At 27.2% G+C, this 20,768-nt stretch overlaps 1 protein-coding gene across 1 annotated transcript; it reads right to left on the reverse strand.

Moving 5' to 3' along the window:
• Positions 1–13,400: 13,400 nt before the first annotated feature.
• Positions 13,401–18,896, reverse strand: LOC125811669 (beta-amyrin 11-oxidase-like). The gene is made up of 8 exons (XM_049491193.1): positions 18,614–18,896; positions 17,952–18,420; positions 15,730–15,999; positions 15,273–15,362; positions 15,001–15,079; positions 14,766–14,872; positions 13,895–14,016; positions 13,401–13,602 (listed from the first exon to the last, which is right to left on the reverse strand). The coding sequence occupies exons 1-8, from the start codon at positions 18,844–18,846 to the stop codon at positions 13,509–13,511; spliced, it is 1,464 nt and encodes a 487-aa protein (XP_049347150.1). The 5' UTR covers positions 18,847–18,896; the 3' UTR covers positions 13,401–13,508.
• Positions 18,897–20,768: the final 1,872 nt, after the last annotated feature.

Consider the following 20,768-nt stretch of genomic DNA (forward strand, 5'->3'; position numbering starts at 1 on the left):
TAGTATGAAAGTGCTATTAACTAGGGGTGTTCACGGTTTGGATAAAACCCGATCCAAACCGAAAAATAAAACCAAACTGATAAAATAAAACCAATTTTATTTGGGTTTGATTTGGTTTGGTTTTAGATTTTTGAAAACCGGTAGTATTTGGTTTGGTTATGGTTTTATTAAAAAAAAATAAAGAAATAACCGAACCGATGAATTATATACATATAATTTATTAATATACATACTTAATATATTGTTTTTATAAACAATTTTAAAGATCTTATATATGTTTTCATTAAAATTTCTTTATACTTTACTTATTGAAAACAAGAATCCCCAAGGTGAAAACATTTATCTTATTGATTTCATTTATAGAGTGTCTATGACAATCTTTGTGGGACTGGAAATGTTATGGTCTCCTCCTTCTAGGCCAATATAGTGAATTTTAAAGCTTTATTGATAGTAAATTCAATGATCGAAAGTTCGGTAATTTAAGTCATTCTAACTATTTTTTGTTTTGAATGGATTGTTGTCACTTTTTTCACATTTTGAATGAATTGTTTCTTTTATTTTGTGTATGGTTAATAATCGAATAACCGAACCAAACCAAACCGAAACCGATAACCAGCAAACTGACAAATGTGTATTATATTTGGTTTGGTTTGGTTTTGATAATTTTAAAATCGATTAAAGTTGGTTTGATTTTGATTTTGACCAATAACCGATCCAAACCGACCCGTGAACACCTAACAATAGTGAATTATGAAGATTATTATAGTAATATAAATTAAATGTGTTTTATTAAGTATATATAAAAAGGAATAGAGAAAGATTCCATAATTAGGTAAGAGGTAAAAAATCTTTCCAACAGATTACTCTAATTGATCCTAGTATTATATGATGAATATCCTTAGATAATATTATTTTATTTTTATAATATTCTTAACACTTTGTATTCTATCTTTAATAATAAATATTCCTCTTTAATTTATATGTGGCTTGTGCAGGATGCTAGTTAAATTATTATATGAATAGGAATTATACACGTGTTCTCATGAGTCATGAATATTTAAGTTTAAAAAAATTAGAAAAAACAAAAAAAATTGGCCAATGTCTAAACTATTGACATTTCATCCCATATGAATGTATTAAATATATGTCCATATGGTTCAAAATAAAATAGACTAATTATATAGTCTAATATCTTTTAAGTGATTTAGTTTACAAAATAACCTCGAAATTAAATGTATAGTATGTAGGATAAAAGATTCGTAACATTATAGAGGCACTCGTCTTATAGGGCAAATAGTAGTATTTAAACAAAGGCATAGTGTTTTATCGGATTTAGAATTTGAAATATATGAGTTTTTATAATAATTAAAAATTAATATAAAATAATAATTAAATTTTACAAGTAAATATTTATAAATATTTAATAAATTTATTTATTTATATACAAGGTTTCTGCAAAAAATATTGAGTTCATGTGCATACTGTAGATTCGCCCCGCCCCTACATTTTATTTGGTTATAATTGCATTTGCAAGCATGGATCAAAACATACTCTTGGGATAGTTTGGTAGTAGTAATATACTAATATATATTGAGTTTAGTTATATATGTGAGAATCTATTATTTTTTATGTATGGATTATTTATGAAGGATTTAGTTATTCATGTATCAGTTATTTCATATTTTATCCGATATAAAATAATATGTAAATTCTTTCATAACTTATATATACATATATTAGTTATGTGAATTTTTAAATTGCAGACAAACATCAAATTAAATGTGTTGAATTTGTGCATAACAAAATAACACCACAAACATGGTATTACTTGAGTAATATTTAATACATGAATAATTTAACTCCTAATAACCAGATATCAAATAATTCCATAATTTTCAAAAAAAAAAAAAAAACAAGGGAAAAGAGTATCATGAGTCAAGCCTTTCTTCTTCAAATGAATATTTTTGGATTAATTGTTGAATCATATAGCAATAAATTGCCTAAAATAAGGGAAGAAAACAAAAGAATAGACAGCCATTAGTGCAATCAAACTCAGCTCCCTCTAAGTGCAAGTCATAGTCTTTCAAGTTTCCATAATTGATATCGACATGAATTCTGATAAGATGGTTAAAATAATTTCTCTATTTTAATTAAAAATTTCGGCTTTGAGTTTGCAAAGAAGAAAAAATTGTATTGGGATTGTTGCCCCAATTAAATTGAGTTTTGGACGTTTGACTCTCAATTTAATTAGAGTCCAATATGAATATCGTACATGAGTTTTAGGGAAAAAAGGTTTCCATTGGTCAATTACTACACTAATGGGAGAGGCACATAGTGGAAGAAGTTGCATGTGATTGTATTAAATATTTGGTAAAATAAGGTGACTATGACAATTGACAACCAAATGTCTAGCCTACCTTAATTTTAACTTTTTCATTAATTACTTATATTATATTAAGAGATGACATTGATTAAATTGTTTGCTTCCTTAATGATATTACTATGTATGGTTCACTTGTCTTTTTTCTTTTTTCTTCTTTAGTTTTATTTCGGGCTAGAGTATAACTTACGAGTTCGATTGTAGTTAGTAGTTTTGATTTGTTAGAGTATAACTTATGAGTTCGATGTATTCAGTAGTTTTGATTTAAATTCTGTATTTTTAATCTGGATTATCTGATCTCTCAGTTTCTAGTTGATCTTTCTTGATGGAACAGGTCAAAGGCAGTAGGTACAAGGCTGGAGGTTCAATTTACAAGTCTCCAAAAAGCCCAAAAAGGGGTTGTATACTTTGGACTCGTTTGGTAGGCGGTATTAAATAGAATAGTCCATGGATTAAAATTTAATTCATCTAATACATTGTTTGGTTACATTATTTTATTTAATCCATGGATTGCTTATACATTATATATGGTCTTATTTTATCCCTAGTAAATGGAGGGATAACTAATCCAAGGTTTGTTAAACCTTGGATAAGACCTCTAAATGACAAAATTATCCCTTTATTCATTTTTCTAAATTTCTTTTGTAATTTAATTTTCTTTTTATTTATATTGAAATAATTATAAATGTTCGTTTTAATTCTCCAAATTCGTTTAGTGTAATTTAATGATTTCATTAATATTTTTTTCTCCTTTTTTTATTCAATGTAGTTCGTCGATTAACCACTTGGACTATTTTTTTAATAAGCTTTAGCTATTGAACAATATAAGTAGTCTTAAATTTATGTTAAGTTTAAAATATACTTGACCAACAAAAAAAGTGGTACATCATACCTCAATTTTTTTTTATGTATGTATTTAACTTAACTAGTTAAATGAAATAGAAAATCCTAAAAACATCAATATTGTCCCACAACAACTTTGATTAATTATTATCCGAGTAAGGGACTTTGGTATAAAATTGTATAAGTATATTTTTAGATCTTCATTTTTGATAAGTTTTAAACTCTTTTTGCCATATACAATAATTATACATGTTAAAATTTGTAAAAATAAATAAATAAAGATTTAACATATTTTTTTTTACTATGAATTTTATTAAACTGTTGCGTAGTATTAAATTCTTGTTATTAATTATGCACAAAAAAGAAAAAAAAATGTTTCAATTTATATAACACTCTTTTTCTTTATTGTTATTTTCTAAAAAAAAATTACTATAGTGTTATGGTCCTATTATCTACCTTGACTCAATTACATAAAATAAATAATCTCATAATAACACAAGGGTATAATAGGAAAGAAATTTTTTGTAGAATTTTAAATCAAACACAAGATTAAGTGGGAAGCAATGAACCAAACACTTGACAAAAAATAATCCATGCGCTACTAATCCCTGCGTTACTAATCCCTGCGTTACTAATCCTGCATTACTAATCCTTGCGTTGTCAATGTTTGTACCAAACAACCCCTTATTGTATACATTGGTATACATGGTGAAATGTTGATATACAGTCACAAAAATAGAAGAATACAGGTTCGAAGATGAAATACAGGTCAAAAGTTGGTATGCAGGGATAATATAGAAGTACGGACCCAAAATATAGCCCGTATACAGTAGTATACATCAAATGTATACCCAGATTTTTCAGGAGCGAATTGGGCCAAAGCCCCAATTGAAATTACAGCAGGTTGAAGGAAAGTTCAAATGGACCAAAACTCAAATTCTTTTGCATAGCAGGCCCAATCAGATTTTAGGGCAAAGAGTGGGTTGAAACCCATTGATTTAGAATAGGACAGGTTGAAAGAAGTTGGCCCTGTCAGCCCAATTTGAATTTGGGTAAAATGGCCCAAGTTTAATATCTCTTCCTTTAATTTTATTTATTTATTGTTTGTATTAACTAACTCTGTTTTGACTTGATTCTATTTAATTAAATTTCCAAAAGAAATTCATTTTTTTTATATGTTTAAATTGAAATATTTATATTTTATTACTTAGTGTTATTTATTAGTGTTATCTATTACTAAAGGAATTTTGTAAAATTAGTCAAATATTTTAGTCAAGTCGTTGGTCAACCCCATGTTAGCGGACATTTCGACGGCCTAACACCTTTTCGAAATATAAATTGAACCTCGAACCCCTCTTTGGATTTCAAATGATTTTATTTTGTTTAAATCTTTTGAAAATCTTAAATTTTCTTAATTTCTTTAAAAAATTAAGTGGCGACTCTCTTTGAAAATCAATTTTTATTTAAACTTTAAGTTAAGTTGATTTTTGAAAACTAAAAGTTTTTTTTTTAATTTCATGAAGACAGTTAGGGTAAAACTCAAACTCTGACTGTTCCTCTTCCTCATCCTCATCCTTATCCCTTGAAGAGTCAAAATTTATTGAGAAGAATCACTCCATTAAAATGGATGCTATGCAGCTTGTCAACACACATATCAAATTCTTTGCCTTTGATTTTCTCACTCTCAAACCAATTCCCCACGAATCCACCATTTTTTCTCGCAAGGGGAGACACCTCTCGCGTGCAGAGACATGGGTATCGTTGTAAGCAGAGATTTAAAGCTTAATAGATTATCAAATTATACATTTACGATAGTATCAATTGCATACTATAGATCAATAGAAACTTTGTGTCACTTCTCCCGTCGGATCTAGGTACAATTAGCAACACCGATGAATCAAAAAGTGAAGCAAACATCGTTGCGGTGAGAGCCCTGACTAGTTACGAACGTAATCAGAAAGTTTCAATAAGTGGAGATTTACGCATGTATTTGACACATTATTGATGTATTTGATACATTATTGAGATACAATTATATTACTCCCTCTGTCCCAATTTATGTGACACATTTCAGATTCAAGATTCAAACAAGTTTATCTTTGACCGTAATTTTTTCCTATATATTTTAAATATTTTGAATTATCAATTATTGAGACTTATAGTACTTTTTATGTAGTTTACAAATATATAAATTTCATTTTTTAAAAATTGAAGATTTCATGAGCAAATCCTCGGTCAAACTTAAACTGTTTGACTTTCGAAAAGCGAAATGTGTCACATAAATTGGGACAGAGGGAGTATCTAGTTTTTTATCTGTGTATCTTATTAAGTGTGTATGTATCTAATAAATAAATTGGAGATTTACGCATTATTGGAAATTTACGCATGTATTTGACACGATTTATTTTGTCATGTATCCGAGTCTTGTCATATGTATATGGTCCTCTATCACGTATCTTAATATTATCATATATATTTGTTGTGTCATTACAATGTATCTAATTATTTTCATATTTATCTGAGATATATGTTTTTGGATATGACGTATGAAATCGATACTTGATACATCAAATTATACATATAAAAGATACATGAAACAATATTAGATCATATAAATAGATACATGAAATTAATATTAGATCATATACATAGATACATGAAATTAGTACTACATACTTCTATGATACATATGAATGTACTTGTATGATACGCATGTATCTAAGTGTTTAGTTGGTTGGATACATTATATATTGATAATAGATATCAAATTAATGAATTTATAAATGTAATAAAATGAACTAATCAAATTACATGACCAAGATATACATGTTTTTGTCTTTTATTAATAATATAATAAAATGAAATTAATTAAACATAGATATAATCCTTGATTTTTGCCTTATATTAAGAGACTTAATCAATTTAAATTTTCAGAATTAATTGTCCATGTATTTTAAAAATCTTCAATAACTCCTCTAACTAACCAATTAATTGAAATAAATAAAATATGTATCTCAATTTTAAAATTCGACAGATACATGTATATCGCGGATTCAGGCTCATGTATCCTAAGCACGGAATATGGTAGAGGTAAAACTATCGGAAATCTTAATAATTAGAACCTAAGCTAGTGGGATTTATATAGTTTGCCCTAAATAATTGTAATTTGATGTTGGAGTGAGTTTTGAATAATGTTTTCCTTAATTTTTTAAGGGAAATCATTTTCCTTAAATTTGAGGAAAAATAAATTGATTTAGAAAAACATTTGCCAAAATATTTAAACCAACCAAAAATAAGAAATTAGACCAAACGCACCCTAAATATTGGAAATTCAACTTTCTTTCAATATTATTTTTTTCTTCTTTTTCGTGCCATCATTGAACACTTATCATTTTTCATTCGCTATTTTCAAATTTATATATAAACTTTGAGTGTATATTGACCTAAAAATTAAATATTCTACTTTTACTTGTTATTATTAACAAATCAAGGAAGGATAAAAGTAATTTTCAATAATATCCTTAGTTTATGCGTTAATATCTTTAAAAAATACAATTAGTAAATATGTTTAAGATTCTATCAATTAAAAGAGGCAAACCAGTAAACTTACTATATATTTACTTTTAGTAGATTACTCGAATTAAAATTTAAACTCAATTTGCATGATGGAGAATTTTTAAAACAATACTTGTCTATTATACTAACAATAGATATATATCAATATTTGCCCACTTTATGAAATCCATGGATAATTTTACACTCAGTCCCTAATTTACTCTTATCATTGACTATACTCATTTCTCTATTATGTTTTCAAGACATTGTATTTACTATATTCAAAGGGTGATATGACAAAATTACCCTTCTATTTATAGTTTCTTAAGGGGTGTGTCAAGTTAATAGTGGACAACTATTGTTGGACAGATGGAGTAATAAATATATTCGAATAAAGGGAATATTATATTTGAAGTACTCCCTCTGTCCCTAATTACTTGTCCATTTTTGAATTGACACACCCATTAAGAAAACAATTATTGACATAGTGAGTTTACCATTTTACTCCTATTAATTATGAAGTAGATAAATTAAAATCTTAAGATTCTCAAGAAGTTCTACATTTTTCAAAATAATTAATTGAGGGTACAATAAGTAAAAATATTTTGTCCTTTCTTAATTTATCAAAATGGACAATTAACTAGAGATAACTAAAAAAGAAAAAATGGACAAATAATTACAGACAAAGGGAGTAAATTTTTAAAAGATGAATAATAAATAAATTTTAATGAAAAAGAGGCACAACATGAATTTTTGTGCCTAACTTGGGAAGCACATCACACTTACTTCCCTTGTCCATTGGGTTTTTGACTGACATGGAATTTAAAGGAAGGAAAAATCCTTTCGCCACAAAATTTGGTTAGAATTTGATCAGAATGATATTTTATTTATGTTATTTTATCTTTTTAAATATTTTTATTCTTTTAACTTTAATACATTTTAACTAAAAAATGGAAAAAATATCAGTTTATTTAAAATAAAAAAGATATTATATACTTTTTAAATTTCTTGTCAAATTCTAGCTAAATTTTTTGGCCATTTAGCATTATCTGAATTTAAATATGAAATTTATAGTACTATAAAATAATGAGATGCATATCAAAAATAAAATTAATTTTTAAATAAAAACTAAAAAATTGGGGTGGGAGAGTACATGAATGGAAATGTTGGAGTAAGGGGAAAAAATATTTTACATTTTATTTTATAATTTTTTTTTTTGGTTGGGGAGGGGATAGTAATTCTTTAATCTTTAACTTTAATTAATACTAATAATTTATTTAATTTTTGCCAAAGTGAAATGTTTTGTCCATGTAGAGTGTGATGTGAATCATGTGATAATTTTTTTAAATAAAAATGAGAGTTGTGTTAGCAAATTAATAAATGATGATTTAGGTATAAAACTCACACTCTCAATAGTTTGAGTATGAAACTCAAAAAAGAGAATAATTTAGATGTGTTTTTGACCTTTATCTTCTCTAAAATAATTCAAAACTACTTATGTAATTATAAATTATTTTTTCTAGTCCATATTAAGTGAATTGTTGAATTTTTTTTTTATCGTCAAAATAAGTAAATTGTTTAAACTTCAAGAAAATTATTGGTATTTTTATTTTCATTTTTATCCCTTAATGAGATTCTTTACTACTTTACAATATTTATAAAATAATTTGAAAATAATCAAAAACTAATAGTGAAAAGTAACCATTAATTTATATCCTTAAATATTTTTTAAAAAAAATATGTAGTACTCCAATAAATTACTTAATATAGACTAGAGGGAGTACAATTTTTTAAAGAAAAATTGGGGGAACGAATTTAAAAAGAGTGCATAAAATGGTATAGTTCCTTGCGACTAATTATTGTTATTTATTATTACAAATAAATATAAAAAATTTAGTGTTATTATAAATAAATAATAAAACTAATTATTCTGCTGACCAAACGACCCAGGGCAATTTCGTCACTTACAATATTTTTTCGGAAAGTCAATAAGTCAATACATATTGGGAGAAGTAAATTAAGAAAATTGTTGAAAGCTAAAAACGTGGATCTAATTAATGTATTGTGTTGATTTGTCAGGATTATATTTAAAATAAAATTACGCGTATAAACAAATATATATTAGTTAATTAGTTAAGTTTGTCTTAGTTGCAATTCGTGACCTACTTTTAGCTATAATTACGCAGCTCAACTTTTTAGTTTTGTATAGTTCGAAATTTTTATGATATAATTTGTATAACTTTTGTATAATTTGAAATTTGTATAATATAATTTGTATAGCTATTTACACTTCTAAAATTTGTAATTGCATAAATTCCTTATTTCGAGTTTATACAAAAATAACCGAATTATACAAATGTACTCGCGAATTATACAAACCTGCGAATTATACAAAATCCACGAATTATACAAACGAGATAGCTTGAACTGTAGCTACAACCTGTAAATATGCAAACTATAGCTATGAAGCATAATTAAATTTATTATAATTGCTATTTGCGAAAATTCCCCAATAAAAATCAATATTTATTATTATTTTTTAAAAGATAAGAGGCAATTAAGTTGTCTATTTTCAGATTTATGCTAGTTTGATAAATGTGAAAAGAGATTAATGTGGTGAAATAACAAATACAATTAATTTAGTGAATTTATTTTTTAATGTATACTCTTAATCAAACTTATTTTACTTGTCATATTTGTCTTATATAAGGGTGGCAGAATGAATATTTTATATGAAAATTCATTTATATTTACTCATTTTAAATGAATTGGCTACACAATTCATTCAAAATGGATAAAAAATGAATAATACTCATATTATCCATTTAAAAATAGATAATTAAATTGATAAAAGATGTTAATTCATAAAAGAAACAAATGATAGTACTAATATTCTTCTTTGGTGGTAGGTGGTCGGGGTAGGGGTGGGTTGGTAAGAAAACTTCAAAAACATTTTTTTTTTTTTTGGGGGATAGGGCCTTAGGGGGCATGGTGGGGAGGGGGCAGGAAGGGTGGTCGGGTGATAAAAAACATTAAAAAAAAATTTTACGATTAAAAAATTTTGATTGATTTTCGAATTTCGAAGATCACGATATAAACTATCGCCTCGGATTGATGTACACACGGTTATACATCATACTATATAAATTTGAAAAATATTTGGCTTCTTTTAATTCAATTTAAAAATATGTCAGAATAGTTCAAAAATAAATAATTATAGGGCAAAGTGTAAAATGTTATTATAGACTCCCTTCGTTTCTTTTTTGGCAAACTACATAAATTCAACTAGTTTAGGTCCTAATTAATCAGATTTTTCTTAGTTTTAAATAGGGATAAGGGTCTAAAAAATACCCAACTTTGGTCGAATTTGCTGTTGCGATACTAAACTTTCATAAAGACCTATTACCTCCCTAGACTATTTAATACCGTATTTTTTACCCCCTGAACTATTTAATAGTGTATTTTAAAGGTATATATGTTCCCACGTGGATACATTACTATTTATAATTTTGCATTATTTTTTATGTCCATGTGGACAAATATATATGTTTAAAATACGGTATTAAATAGTATAAGGAGGTAACAAGTCCTCATGAAAGTTTAGTATCGCAACAACAAATCTGACCAAAGTTGGGGTATTTTTCAAACCCTTATCCCTTTTAAATATTACTTCCTCTACCATATTTCATACTTAGGATACATGAGTTTGAATCCGTAAGATACATGTATTTGCCGAATTTTAAAATTGAGACACTTATTTTATTTGTTTAAATTAATTGCTTGTAACTGATTTCCTTAATATAAGGCGGAAATCAAGGAGTGTATCTATGTTTAATTAATTTCATTTTATTGTTATTTGAAATAATAAATTTGTTAAAATTATTAATAAAAGACAAAAAAAAAACATGTATATCTTGGTCATGCAATTTGATTAATTTCATTTTATTACTCTTAAAATAATAAAATTCATTAATTTGATTTATCTATTATCAATATATGATGTATCCAACAAACAAAACACTTAGATACATGAGTTCATACAAGTCCATTCATATGTATCATAGAAGTATCTAATATTAATTTTTGTGTATTTGTTATATGTGTCTAGTATGAATTTCATGTATCTATTTATATGATATAATTAATTTCATGTATCTATTTATATGATCTAATTTTAATATCACGTATCTTTTATATGTATCTATTATTAATTCGATGTATCAAGTATCAATTTCATACATTATATACAAAATCATGTATCTCAGATACATAGTAAACACACATACAATTATGTGTCTAAATATGAAATGTAATTGAAATACACGAATTTAGGAACAAATCACGACGGTGGAGTATTTATCTTATCATTAATCCAAAAAAAGAGTTAAGAAAATCAAAATTCTCCCTTTCTTTAAGGTTTTGAAATTTTTTCTCATAGATACATATAATCTTAACTCAGATACATGAACTGTTAACTAGATACATGTACACCTGATGTGTATCCAACATTGTTGGATTTGATGTGCATCTAATTGTGTATTTTTTCTGTTAATTAAAGCTTGGTGTAATTCTTTCATCTTGATTGTGTCGTTCCTATACTTAGATCTATTATCGACTTGAATGTTGGCGTATGAAGAGTCGGTCTCTGCAACGAGAAATTCATGAGTAAAATGAACAAATAAATGTTGTTTGATTTAGTATAATATTGTTAATGTGTAGTACATTTAACGAGAATCATCGATTTTGGGAATGTTCAACCATTAAAGTGTTTGAGAAATAATAAATTTAAAAATATAAAACCTAATTTGTAAAAAATTTAACAAATCTCCACTGTATCTGGCAAATATTCATCATGATATGTAAATCCCCAAATCAGAAAATGTTTAAAAAATCAATGGAAAAACCAAAAAGTATACATGTTCTAAACCATGAATTTTTGATAAGCATAACAATATATTAAAAATTGAAGTAGAAAAAAATGTACCCATACATGTATCTGGTTAGCTTCCATTGCGTCTTGTTGAACTTAAGAGTCGGATCCTACAACCATTACAAAATGGTTATGAAAAGAAACAGATAAAATTTTCTTTATCGAAAATTTATTGTTCATTAACAATCCCTTAACAAGATTCATACCATTTTTTAAATTATGAGCCATTAAAATGAAATGGAGAAATAACAAATTAAACTCAAAGAATGTAAAAATTCTAAAATCTATTGGCTAAAAAAATTTAAATGGAGAAATAACAAACTCAAACAATGCAAAAGGTGTATTGAACTGCTAAGGAAGGAGGGGGTAATGAGGGATACGTGTGGGAGTGGGGAAGAAGGGGTGAGGGTGGGATAGTGTGAATAGGATACAAACGTTTTGCGATTGGGGAGGGAAGCAACTGAATTGAAGAGAGATAAAATTAATTTGAATTATTAATGTCCCACTAATTAAGGAGATTAATTTTAAGATAATTATTTACTACCATTTTTTAAGAAATTGTGTATCTGATTTAATTTTCTGAAATATATGGTATATTTATTAAAAAGTGGTACTCTATGTAATATTTTTAAAGTAGAGCTAAAATATGTATATATGATAGTATGGTATGTCTATATAGGTAGTTTTTCCTTCTTTTTATTTGTCATTTTTACTATAAATAATTGATCCATAATATTTATCATTTTATAAAATCAATGCATAAATTGCAATAATCTTATTATTATATCCTTGATAATTAATTAGTCTTGAAAATAGATATTCGACTAACCTAGAAAACTAATAAGTAATTAATATTCATTGTAATTACTTCATACATTGATTAATTACTCTCACCATTGATTACTCTATAGTCTATAAAATCTGATTTTGAAAAGGAAATCTCAACAAACAAATTAAAAATAAATTTTTATTTATTTATTTATTTATCACTTACTGAAAGTTAACTTCAAAAAAAGTATTTAATAAAGTTAATATTAAAAATTTACTTAATTTCTTAATGCAAGTGAACTCTAAAAATATGACATATAAAAAGAAACGGAGGGAGTAATAATTTGTCCTTCTAGAGCAAAGTGTATTGTTTTTTTATTTTTTAAATAAGACTTAAATAAAATAAAGTAATTTAGAATAATTAATTTTAAATAAGTATAACAATTAATATAACTCTGCTATCAAATTTAATAAAGAGCCTCTTTTACATCAAAAGATCAAGTGGAATACACTATGCAACAAATAAAAATAAAATAAACAAATAAACAATTAATATGAAATGCGAAATATAAAATATGATGTGATTTTCAAGATTCAAGTCAGACATTAATTAAATGTCACAAAATTTAATGAAGTGGTGTTTTGTGCTCCCTCCCGTCCAAAATATTTCATATATTTTTAATGAAATAATTTATAATTTTCTTTTATCATCCTCGATCCGATTCGATACAGGTGGTGGAAAAGATAAAACAACTTTGTTAGTATCAAATTCATATAATTTAGGGTTTGTTTGACTATGCATTTAAACACTGATGAATTTAAGATTTTTCTATTAAGGAAATACAAAATATTTTTCATTTAAAAATAAAATCAAAAGATGTAACATTTTCTGATAAAAGTAACTCTGTATCCAACTAGATTTGAAACTGGATTAAACGTTCTACAAAAACATCCAATTTAATAATTATTCAATACACTTATTGTTTTCAAGATTACAACATGAATTATTTATTTGTAACACAATGATTAAAATTAGTTACCATCACTAGAGAGTGAGAGCTTCTTGAATTTCACAAGACAATTTTCAGGAGGATAACATCTAGCCTCTGGATTAATTTGCTCAACCCTGCATGAATATTAAATATATCGTTTAATTAAATTAAAATATGATTTAATCAATAATTTATATTTCCTTTTTTATTTTATATATTCCATCCATCTCAATTCATACGACAAAATCACGAGTATAAGAGTTAAAATACTTATTTTTTGGTATAAATTTCACAATAAATTCATATATTTTAGTCCCTTTGAAAATATTTGGTAGAAAATAAAAACAAATTTAAAAATTAAAATTAAATATTCAAAATATAATTAGTGATTTTTTTCATATTATAAGTATGAAGCTATTTAATTACCTGTAGTGAAGAAGATAATAATGAAGAATTACTGAAATTTGAAGCTTGGCCAAATTGGATCCTGGGCATGATTTGGGGCCCATTGAAAAAGGAAGAAAAATGCCTGGCTTAGTTTCAATATCCTGTCAAAATTTCACTTGATCATTAAGTAATAAGTAATGTGGGAATGGTTTTCGTAACGTAAAAAGTGAAATTGAGATAGTTCAGATATCTGAAAAGGAGGAACACATGCATTGTCCTGATGATAATACGCTTTTTAGCTATGTACCGTTGAGAATGGTAAAGCAACTAATATCCTATCTTCTACTCCTAAGGTACAAAAGATTGACAACGATGTTTAAGGAGAGGTAGAGATAGATCGAGGAAGATTTGAAAAGAATTGATTAGCTAGCTAGATATGACATGATTCGTCTTTAACTCATCGAGGATATAACTCTAAATAGGAGAACATACCGAGGTTCAAAATTAGGGTTGAAGAATGTTAAGAAGTTGTTAATCGATTTTTTTGCTTCCTAATGGAGGGCGTGGTTCTAGTTTAGAGCACATTTCCGATATTATTATTATTATCCTAGAACTATTTTTAGATGAATTGAATTACATGAGTCAAAATTAATAAATAAGACATTGAACAAATTATATTTTTATGAACTAATTTTACTAATATTCTTATGTATAAATAAATTCTCGTCATGAGTTTAAACCCTACTGCAAATAAAATACCTAATATTCAAAGTGGTAAAAGGCAAACACAACTTATTACCTAACATATTTTGAATCATACATTATTAACCCTCAAAAATTTCTTGATTATAAAAAAAATAATGTGGATTTTTTTTCTTAAACACAATTAATTAAGATGCATATCACTTACATCCCATCTTGAAGGATTAAATTCCTTAGGCTGAACATAAACATCAGGATTCATATGAATATTCCATACAACTGCAAAAAACTTCCACCCTTTGGGTATGGTGTACCCTACACATACAAGAGATAAATGAATGAGTGAATTATTCAATTTTCATCGTTTCAAAATATTTGTCGTATTTTAATTTTTCGATAGAAAATAATAATATAAATACAAAAGAATAAGGCAAAGTACCAACCATTTATGTTAAAAGTAGTACTTGTGTCTCTAAGGAATACCGTTTGATCAGTAGCAATACGTAACGTTTCATTAATTACCTGTCAATATTAAAAGAGATAACATTAATAAATAATAATGCATGTTAGTCCAATTTTTATATTATCACTTCATCTTCTTCTTTTTTTAATTATTTGTATTGATGACTTTTTGTATAATGGTATTATTTATCTGAATATTTATTATAACAAAATACTATTATAGAAAGTATATAACATCATAATATTGTCTTACCTTACTAACAAACGTCATTTGTCTAATCTCATCAAAACTAAGTCCAGCATTTGAAGATGCTCTTCTCTTTACTATTTCCTCTTGTTCCTCCTGTTATAAAAAAAAAATAATTAATCAAATATTGTCATATAAAATAAAATAAACTAGGGGTGGCAAATCCACTCATGAATACACTACCCACCCAACCCGCTTAGGTTTGGATCGACCAATTAGACGAGTTGAGTTATGATCCTTTTGTTATCTCATTTTAGCCTCAAATTTTTGGACAGATTAACTTAGCCCAATTTAATTCGTCCAAATTTAACTCAACCTGTCTAATTAGACGAGTTGAATTATGACTCGTTTGTTAGCCCATTTTAGTCCAAGTAAGTTTTGGACTAATTAACTCAGTCCACCCGTCCGAATTCAATTTAACTCCCCCATTTGACACCCCTAAAACAGAATAAAGAGTACTTACTTTGGCTTTCTCCAAGAAATGGGGATGCTTTTGCAAGTGAAAAATTGCCTTGACAGACATAAGAGCAACAGGTTCAAAACCAGCAAATGAAAACAAAACTAGGATTTCAATGATCTTCTTGTCACTCAATATATTGGCTTCATAATCTTGATTAGTGTTTGATAACAACATATCAATTATGTTTGCCCTTGGCATTGATTTTCCATCCTTCATGGCTTCTCTTCTTTCATCTATTAGTTTTTGAAATATCCCTCCTAGTACTTTTCGAGCCTGAAATCATAATAAACATATACAACACGATAAATATTAAATGAAAAGAGTGATCTCATAGTTTTTGGTCTTTGACATGCATGTTGCACTCTATATTATGTTTATTACAACCACAAATATCATGATAAAAGATGAAAGGGGTGATTTCGGGTGTGTTCGGTATGAAGGAAAATGTTTTCCTGGAAATAAGTAGACTTTGGACTTATTTTCTCATGTTTGGTTGGTGAGTATAAAATATTTTTCGAAAAAGATTTTTATGTGTTTGATTTATGAATGATTTTTTTTTTTGAGAAAATATCTTTTATTCTTACTAGAGAGAATAATTTTTGAATTGAAACTGAAAATATTTTTTTAAAATAAACTTAATTTTTTTTGGGGGGAGGGTGGGGTTGGGGGGTGGGTGAAAAAATAAAAATTTGAAATTGAAAATATTTTTTAAAAACAAACTTAAATTTTTTTTGGAGGGGGTGGGGGGCTGATGGGGGTCGCGGGTAGGGGGTGGGGTGGAAAAATAAAAATTTGAAATAAAAAATATTTTTTTAAAAACAAACTTAATTTTTTTTTTGGTGGGGGTGGGCTGGCCGGGGAGTGGGGTGGGATGAAAAATAAAAATTTGAATTAGAAAATATATTTTAGAACAAACTTTAATTTTTTGATTTTTTTTGGGGTGTAGGGGGGATGGTTGGGGGAGGAGGTCGAGGGTAAGGGAGGGGGTGGGATGAAAAAATAAAATTTTAAATTGGAAACATTTTTTTAAAAAAAACTTAATTTTTTTTTTTGTGGGGTGGAAGGAGATTGGCGGGGTAGGGGGTAGGGTGGGATAAAAAAATTAAAAATTGAAGTCGATTTTTTTTTTTTAAAAAAAGCTTTAATTTTTTTTTTCAACAAAAAAAATTGATTTTTTCAAAAAATAAATAAATTGTAATTTGAAGTTGTAGGAGAGTTTTGGAAAATGTTTTTCTTAATTTTTGAGGGGAAGTCATTTTCCTTAAATTTGAGGAAAATAAATTGATTTGGAAAACATTTCCAAAACATTTTACCCAACCAAACATGAGAAAATTGAAAAATATTTTCTGGAAAATGTTTTCCTTTCATACCAAACACACCCTTCGTAGTTCTTGATTTGTGAAAAGAGTGCTGCACTTAAATTAAATCAATAGTTCCTTAAATGAAGTAGCCGTACAATTCAATAATGGTATTACAACAGAACAAATATCTTGAATTCTAGTCTCTCTAATCACCACCATCACCAATTATTAAAAAAATAAAAGAGGTGGTTGGGTGGGTGGGGCTCCCACACATGTAATTATGTATGTAGAAAATATATAATACATAAATATGTCATTTAACTTGGCTTCAACTAATTTTGGATGTGTACAAATAGACACTTAAACTTGTATAAAATTAAACAAGTTAACACACATGTCCTGCGTAACATAATACATGTAGGGCATCACGTAGGACACAAAATTGTCATGTGTGCCAGTTAAGACAAATGTGTCTATTTGTTCATTTTTATACATGTTTAAGCATATGTTTGTGCACACCTAAAGTTGGAGGGCATAGATGTCAGTTGAATCCAAATCGAAGGGCAGATTTATATATTATGTATATAAAAAAAAACATGTTATTCTATCTAAAATATATAAATATGCCATTTAACTTGGCCTCATCTCACATGTGTACCCTTCAATTTTGGACACACACAAGTAGACACTTAAACTTATATAAAGTTGAACAAGTAAACACACACATTCTTCGTGACAGTTTGCATCCTACATGATGTCCTACATATATTATGTCATGTGTCTACTAATTCAAGTTTATACACACTCAAAATTGAAGGGCACAAATATAAACTGATGGCAAGTTAAAAAAACACATTTATATCTTATGATTATTAAAAATTTAAAATGAAATAAAAATAATATTAAAAGTTGAACACATCTTACCTTGAGTCCCTTATGATAAGGAAATCCTGGGAGATTAATTGGCAAGTTGTGAACACCACTAATTACAGCAGTAATCTCCTCAAACATTTGATCAAAAAGTTCTTGATTAACCTCATCACCAATAAGAAGTCTCATAAACACCTCAAATGGAAGCCTATGCATCTTATGGAGAAACTCAATAGGTTCTTCCGTAGTAGCGTATTTCTCTAATGTAGTTCTCACAGTTTTATCGATATAATCAAAATAATCAGATAATAATCCATGACTTCTTACTGGAGCTGTTAATCGACGAAAATATTTATCTTCTTCAATCGAAGTTGTTAATCCAATTAATTTTTTCATATAATTAGGCAAACCTCTTTCAAGATATTCTTCATCCATCAAAACTTTTCTAATTAAATCTGGCTTTGTCACCATAATTGTTGGCTTCCCAAATATGTATGCCCTATACATTCCTCCTGTCCCAAACCTTTAAAAAAAAAGAAGCAAAATTTTGTTCAATTGGACTTTACAAAAATGTAATTGTAATTACAGTTGCAGTATTCATGTCAGATTCTTCAAAAATGTACTATTTTTAAAAAATCTGACACGTACATACTAATATTTTTCAAGAATTCAAATAACATAGCAAATAAGTATGATAATGAAAATAATTAATTTACCTAGTAGCAAAGAAATCAAGGAATGAATTTGGATCACCACAAATGGAAGATTTGAAGTAAGAAAGTGTGTTGCCAAAATATGGCAAACCCATATAACCAAGAGGGATGTTATATTTCTTTGAACAAAATTTGATTGCATAATACCAACCATTAATTCTCATTAATATAGCATAAAATGTGAAAATCCCAATTACTAAAGCTATGAAGAACAAGGCTAAATTGTAGAAATCCATTGTTCTCTCTCTCTCCCTCTCTCTTTTTTTTTCTTAGAATAATTTTGATGACTGTGTGAATTTGATTGGGGGTGCTAACTGGCTACATTTATTTATTTATATCCAAAAATATGGCAACAATGATGATGTGACCAAATATGTAAAAAGACCACATTAACCTTTTTCCTTTCAAATATAGTTAAATCTTTATTATTCCCTAATAAATTTGCAATTAAAAAAAAATACAATCACGTGAAAATCATTTAGCCCCCCAAATTTTGGTTAATATAAAGGTTTCATTATTGGTAAACTAAAAATATTTTTTATATATGATCAATTATGTTTTGGCCACGTCATTAATTAAATTATTTTTTAAAAGGAAAAAGGCTCAAATATGTTATCGAACTTTGAGAAAAGATTTATTTATGTCATCTGTTAAAATTTTGGTTCATCTATGTCGTTTCAGTTAACAAATAATGACATAGATGAGCCAAACTTTTAACGAAGGACATAAATGAGTATTTTATCAAAGTTTGATGACATGTTTGAGTTTTTTTCAATCATCCTCCGCTCTTTGAAAAATTACGTTATAAATCGAAATTTAAGATTCAATTGAAATCGTTCCACCTTCACCAAAAACTTAAAAATTTCAACAATTTTGATCTTCTCTACATAAATTTTCTATCTCATCTATAATCTATCTTATTGAGAAGTCCTTTAAATTGTATACCATAAATGTGAAGCTTATAGATATGGTCCATGGGTACGGCCAAAAAGTAGGAAAAAATTGAAGAAGGGAAAAACTAAAATAATAATAATAAACAAAAAAAATGAAAAATCATATATTGATTATATACCATAATTCTTTAAGATATTTTTGAAGAAAAATCATAGTTATTTGACTAGAAACCTAAAAATAAAATAAAATAAAGTACCAACATTTAACCTTCTTCTACACAAGCTTTACACCTTGTTTGGATGGTTGTTACCTGTTGTACTGTCTTGTATTATTAGTTTAACTGCAATGTTTGTTTTAATTATTTGTTTAAATACGATGTTTGTTTTGATTATTAGTTAAACCTTATTTATGACCAATATTTTGGGACGAGCTAATAATTCCTACATCATTATGATTATTGGCAAAATGAGGATTTTTATTTTATTTTCATTCTGTATCCAATATACTTGTATTGGAGCCCGACAAATTCGAATTCGCACTACGTAGGACCCCATTGGAGGGGGAGGGGAAAGCACTCCCTACCAATAGTTTTTTCATACTAAAAACTCAAACCTAAAATCTTTGAGTAAAAAAAGAAGTAACCCCATCTGCTACACCAGCTACGTCGATGGTAAATGAGAATTTTTTTACCATAATACTAATGTTTCTAACGTTGGATCCCAAGATTTTATGTGATAAATTCAAACATACAACCTTGTCTCTTCCTAATTTGTAACAATAATTTTCTACATATCTTGTCGTATTTAATCTTTCCTTTTTTACTGACATAAATGATTTTAATAAATTCCACTTGATGCATTGGCCACGTGAAGATTTGTTTTGCAGGGTTGTTGGCTTTAAATTTAATATTAATAGTATCAGCTTCAAAAAAAATTATTTAGATAGTTTAAAATATATATGAAGTAAGGACGTAAAAAATACGAAATAACTAAAAAGAGCGGTACGGTAAAGGATACCACTAATTTTAGCTCACTAAATTTTAAATCGCATTATCATATTCTGTTTAACATTTCTTACTATATCGAGTCTTTTCTAAAATTTATTGTGCTTTTTTTCCCTTCCCCTTCCCCATTTGCAATGTTCAATTTTTTTCTGAATTAATATCATTTCAATCACATGTTATCTTTGAAATAATATTTTTCTTTAAAACCAATTTTGGAATTCACCGTGGGGGGACGCCATAAAAAAAATAAAGGCAAACCCC

Source organism: Solanum verrucosum, unplaced genomic scaffold, assembly GCF_900185275.1.
Source record: "Solanum verrucosum unplaced genomic scaffold, falcon-dt-bn FXZP01000238.1, whole genome shotgun sequence".
In the NCBI taxonomy this organism is placed as follows: Eukaryota; Viridiplantae; Streptophyta; class Magnoliopsida; order Solanales; family Solanaceae; genus Solanum; species Solanum verrucosum.